This window comes from Coregonus lavaretus (assembly GCF_964263955.1).
Source record: "Coregonus lavaretus genome assembly, chromosome: 20".
In the NCBI taxonomy this organism is placed as follows: domain Eukaryota; kingdom Metazoa; phylum Chordata; class Actinopteri; order Salmoniformes; family Salmonidae; genus Coregonus; species Coregonus lavaretus.
This window is the reverse complement of record NC_140007.1, coordinates 36,465,812-36,471,811: the sequence shown is the minus strand read 5'-3', so window position 1 is coordinate 36,471,811 and position 6,000 is coordinate 36,465,812. Positions and strand designations below refer to the sequence as shown.

Genomic DNA, 6,000 nt, shown 5'->3' with positions numbered 1-6,000 from the left:
TTCCTCATTCTATGGCCTACCCCTCTTACCCCTTCAAAGTAGGAGGATACATACGCAAATATAAGATGACAGGTCATTGGTCAGAATAATCTGATCAGATTGTGATGTCATGATCTGAGCCAAAAAGTCCACCTCCCCTTCCCTGAACAGGCTGAAATTCCAGCAATTTTTTTCAAACAGCTCTTACACAAAAAGGGCATTATAATTTTCACAATTTCAGAGTGTTATTTTGACCTCAGTGTGGAAATATCATTAAGAAAACTGGAAAATCACGTTAACGGCACTGACCCTTTAATATATATTTTATAAACTAATTTTTATGGACCAATCTCAAACTACTAATTTTGTTGTATTATACTGCATCTAATATACAAAAGTAGAATTGCAATAAGCTCATTACCTTTGTGCTTAGCAGAACTCGCTCATTCAGGGTTGCACAAATAAATGAGCATGAATCCATTTAAACAATACTGTCCAACCCACAGAATATAATATCTCCATAGTCCACCCTGTGTTAAGAACCTGCGACTTTGGGTCCTTAGCTTTGTATTGTCAGCAGGTCCTCAGTGAGGTTGGTGTGAGTTCAGCTGGCTGTGGTGGTCCCTCTGTCCTAGGGCGGTTGCTGGAGCAGGACTGCCTTGACTGCGGATGGACTGCCCGTGGGGACAGGCCAGGAAGGACAGCCAGTTCTCCAGGCCAGGGTCTGTGTCGTTGCCTCTGGATTCGGTCAGTACACTGTGGCTCAACACTGAGCACAACACTTGTGGAGAAATACATCTTTGGCTTTGCAAATGCAAGAATATGTGTGTGTGTCTGTAAGCAGCAAGTCTCTCTTAATATATTTAAGTGTGTATGTAACTGCACATGTTTTTATGTGTGTGTGTGTGTTTGTGGCAGTGGGTGTACCTGTACGTGTATGTGTGTTACTGTTTGTATGTGTGTGTGTGCATATACACTGAGTGTACAAAACATTAGGAACACCTGCTCTTTCCATGACAGACTGACCAGGTGAAAGCTATGATCCCTTATTCATGTCACTTGTTAAATCCACTTCAAATCAGTGTAGATGAAGGGGAGGAGACCGGTTAAAGATTGTGTATGTGTGCCATTCAGAGGGTGAATGGGCAAGACAAAATATTTAAGTGCCTTTGAACGGGGTATGGTAGAAGGTGCCAGACGCACCGGTTTTTCACGCTCAACAGTTTCCCGTGTGTATCAAGAAAGGTCCACCACCCAAAGGATATCCAGCCAACTTGACACAACTGTGGAAAGCATTGGAGTCAACTTGGGCCAGCATCCCTGTGGAACGCTTTCGACACCTTGTAGTGTCCATGCACCGACAAATTGAGTTTGTTCTGAGGTGTTCCTAAAGTTTTGTACAGCCGGTGTATATTACGTCCCAAGTCGCCCTCACGCCCAGTACACCTGTGCCCCTGCTGTGGCTGTAGGGTATCTCTTGACCTCTAGCAGCGAGGTGGCCTGCTGCTCATCACTCTCCATCTCTTTGAGTCTCTTCTCGTCCAGGAAGGCCACCAGAGAGTTCCTCATGTCCACCACCTCCAGCATATCCTGCAGCACACGGTCCTCTTCTGCCTGCTGCTCCGCCGTCTTCTCAGAGTCTGGGGTGGACACGGACACAATGAAAATGACAAACTTTGAACAGGAGCTGAACAGAAAGAAGTCTATCCGCACACTATTTGCTGCTCCCAATAAGTGATCTCTCAACAATACTATCAGTAGCTAGGTTTCCATCCAATTGGCGACAGACTTTCATGCAAATATTCTCAAATCCACATAAAGAAAATATTCCCACCAGTGGTGTGTTTCCAACAAAACGGACTTGTTAGGAATAAAACACAGTGTGTGATGATGTAGTGCACACAAAATGTACTTTTTCACATAAGTTTTCATGTACCGGATAAAAATCGAAATGTTCAATGTGTTTCTATCACATTTTCAACTCTACCAGTGCGTTAAATAGCAAATACTACTCTGGTCATGGCACATGCGCTCTAGCCAACAGCTTACAGACAGTGAGGGTAGGCTCTGCGGCAGTGGAAGCTGGTGGGAGGAGCTATAGGAGGACGGGCTCATTGTAATGGCTGGAATGGAATTAATGGAATGGTATCAAACACATCAAACATATGGAAACCACGTTTGACTCCGTGCCATTTGATTCCATTCCAGCCATTACAATGAGCCTGTCCCACCAGCCTCCACTGCTCTGTGGGTAGGCTAGTCTACATGATGAGATAATGGATAAGAGAGAGAATGTTTTTATTTGTCGAAACGGCAGTCAAGCATCGATCATCATGTCACCAGAATAAGACCCTCAACATTTATTGGAAAGAAGCATCAAGCTCATACCGTGCACTTTCACCACCCTGTGAAGTTCATCATAACTTATTTAATCTATAGCCTAATTTAAACTGCATGGTTTTCAGAGTCATAGTGGGAGGACCACACACCATGTCATCGTGTGACTCCAAGTTTACTTCGATATAATGGATATTATATAAATATTTGCGCATAAAGGTGTTTACACTGCCATTTTTCACATAATTTATTTTACACAAAAAGATCACACCATGTCAAACCAACAAATGATCTGTCTGCATTTATAAAGTTGTACCGAAACTTCCTGTTTCCATCACAGCTGTCATGATTTTTAAAAAATATTGTATGACTTTACTCGCATAAAAACTGTGGATGGAAACGTGGTTAGTGACACAAATGCAACGTTTCGGTCTTTGTCTCACATTGAAATACAGTGAACATCATATAGACAAGAAACTGTTTGTGTAGGGTAACTTACCATCCAGCTCGTATTGTCTGAGCTCCATCTCTAGCGTGCTCTGTTTGTCCTCCAGCTCTAGCTGTCGAGACCTGAGCGGCCAAGAGAAGGAAACACCAGCTTGATAAGAACAGGGGGACTCAACCTAGAAGACTGCTTCTGGCTGTTTTCAGTCAATGGAGCCTTATAGTAAACTGTGAGCAAACCCCCACACTGACAAAAGCTCATGAGGCAACAAAACAAGGAAGTAACTGTTGAATAAGGGTCAGATCATACAATAGTGACAGTGTGGAGAGAGGGACGTCTGCTGCTGTGTCCCCACTGGCTTGGGAACTTATGCGCTACACAGAAAACAAAGCTTTACTCAATAAGTATTGAAATGTGATGAATAAAAATGTCAATAAAATAAAAACGGGGCTATATACTCACGCCACCATAAGGTCTGACTCCTCAGAGACCAGAGCGTTCTTTTGGTGGACCAGATGGACCCACTGGTCGATCATCTCAGGAGAACCACAGCTGCCTGGGGGAGGAAACAGAGGGTGAATGTCAAAAGTATTTTCCACCATTCGTTGGTGAAAATAAGGAAGGGGATTACAGTGCCTTCAGAAAGTATTCCTACCCCTTGACTTATTCCACACATTTGTTGTGTTACAGCCTGAATCAAAAATGGATTAAATGTTATTATTTATTTATTTATACACATCTACACACACAATACCCCATAATGACAGTGAAAAAACATGTTTAGACATTTCTGCTAATGTATTGAAAATGAAAGATCTAATTTACATAAGTATTCACACCCCTGAGCCAATACCTGTTAGAATCACCTTTGGCAGCAATTACAGCTGTGAGTCTTTCTGGGTAAGTCTCTAAGAGCTTTGCACACCTGGATTGTACAATAGTTGCACATTATTCTTAAAAAAATTATTAAAGCTCTGTCAAGTTGGTTGTTGATCATTGCTAGACAGCCATGTTCAAGTTGATTTAAGTCAAACTGTAACTAGGCCACTCTGGAACGTTCAATGTCGTCTTGCTAAGCAACTCCTGTGTATATTTGGTCTTGTGTTTTATGTTATTGTCCTGCTGAAAGGTGAATTTCTCTCCCAGTGTCTGTTGGAAAGCAGACTGAAGCTGGTTTTCCTCTAGGATTTTGCCTTTGCTTAGCTCTATTCTGTTTCTTTTTATCCTAAAAACCTCCCTAGTCTTTGCCGATTAAAAGTATACCCATAACATGATGCAGCCACCACCATGCTTGAAAATATGAAGAGTGGTATTCAGTGATGTGTTGGATTTGCCCCAAACAACACTTTGTATTCAGGACATAAAGTTCATTTCTTTGCCACATTTTTTGCAGTTTTACTTTAGTGCCTTATTGCAAACAGGATGCATGTTTTGGAATATGTTTATTCTGTACAGGCTTCCTTCTTTTCACTCTGTCACTAAGGTTAGTATTATGGAGTAACTAAAATGTTATTGATCCATCCACAGTTTTCACCTATCACAGCCATTAAACTCTAACTGTTTTAAAGACACCATTGGCCTCATGGTGAAATCCCTGAGCGGTTTCCTTCCTCTCCGTCAACTGAGTTAGGAAGGACGCCTGTATCTTTGTAGTGACTGGGTGTATTGATACACCATCCAAAGTGTAATTAATACAGTGCATTTGGAAAGTATTCAGACCCCTTCCGTTTTTCCACATTTTGTTATGTTACAGCCTTACTCTAAAATTGATTTTTAAAAAGAAATCCTCATCAATCTACACACAATACCCCATAATGACAAAGCAAAAACACGTTTTTAGAAAATCGTGCACATTTATAAAAATACAATGCTGAAATAACTTATTTATGACCGATCTGCTCGATTCGGTCTTATGTAGCAAAATTTGAAATTGTGTTTTTTACATTGGATAAAAGTAGAGACTCAGAGCTAGAAAATGGTATATCATACACTACAATTCAGGAACAATGGGAAAGTAATTCTGCTTTGAAAGTTGATAAACGTGTAACCTCACTCAGACGAGAGTGCTCTGAAATCGGAGTAGATAGCCAGAGCGAATTTACTAGCTACGTATATATCGACAGCTGTCGCAGTGACATCATAAACATTCTATTGAAATAGTTACTTGCATAGTGGAGTCTTTTACACATGTAGCTAGCTAGCTAAACAATGAACCATAATCCCAACTCATTACCTTACTACCCTGCCTGAATCTGCAGGTAGCTAACCAACCAGGTTCAATGGTAGCTAGCTAACATTACGCTATAACTAGCAATGCAAATGGTTCTGAGATACAAAGAATATTACTACACAGATCATACACGTAATGTTAGCTAGTTAGCCAGCCAGCTAACGTTAGCTAGCTAGCGAACAGTTCACTTTAACTTAAAATGAAAATGACTTTCTGACAAAATTAGAAACGTGTAATATCTGAAAATGTAGCTAGCTAGACTCTCTTACCCGTATACAGGGATGGACGCTTATCCCACTCTGTCACGGATGCCATAGTTGCCCTTAGTTTGAAGAAATAATCCGGAGACAGGTGTTTTATACAACAGCATTCTGTGTGTTCTCTTTTCGACTCAGTCTGCATATGTGTAATTAAACGCCAGAATTTTCTCCATCTCCTTAGCTATCATACTCAACTGATTTCAAAAAACTCTGTCCTCCAGAAAGTGGAGAGCAACACTTATACAGTTCTACTATGTGATATCTTTCAGAAAAGGCACGTTAGAAAGGATTACCTACACATACTGACCAGCTCATATTATAGACAGAAGCGTGCTACATGGCAGATCAATCCAAACTAATTTCTCGGCATGTCCAGCCCACTCATTATCTCAGCCAATCATGGCTAGCGGGAAGGTTGCTGTCTTTTTCCGTGGCTAAACCAACTAGGCTCATAATTTAACAATTGTATTCGTATTTACAGATAGCATACAAGTTTATTATTAAGGCAAATGAAAGTTCACATGTTCAAAAAGGCATTTCTGCCAAAAAACGTATTTTGATAAAAAATGGCACTCCTTTGAAGTAGTGACGCGCGACATAAGCCTAGTTTCCTGAAATGACTCACATTTACATAAGTATTCAGACCCTTTACTATGAGACTCCAAATTAAGCTCAGGTGCATCCTGTTTCTATTGATCATCCTTGAGGTGTTTCTACAACTTGAATGGAGTCCACCTGTGGTAAATTCA

At 40.9% G+C, this 6,000-nt stretch overlaps 1 protein-coding gene across 3 annotated transcripts in view; it reads right to left on the bottom strand.

Annotated features, from left to right (window-relative positions):
* Positions 1 to 210: 210 nt before the first annotated feature.
* mical1 (microtubule associated monooxygenase, calponin and LIM domain containing 1) overlaps positions 211 to 6,000 on the bottom strand; it is a 49,059-nt gene continuing 43,269 nt past the window's right edge. For all 3 annotated transcript variants that reach the window (XM_084185267.1, XM_084185266.1, XM_084185268.1), the window contains exons 24-26: positions 3,224 to 3,317; positions 2,816 to 2,886; positions 211 to 1,619 (exon numbers count right to left, since the gene is read on the bottom strand). In XM_084185267.1, the coding sequence (XP_084041393.1) occupies positions 1,411 to 1,619; positions 2,816 to 2,886; positions 3,224 to 3,317 (374 nt within the window). In that variant the 3' untranslated portion in view covers positions 211 to 1,410. The remainder of the gene's footprint in view (positions 1,620 to 2,815; positions 2,887 to 3,223; positions 3,318 to 6,000) is intronic.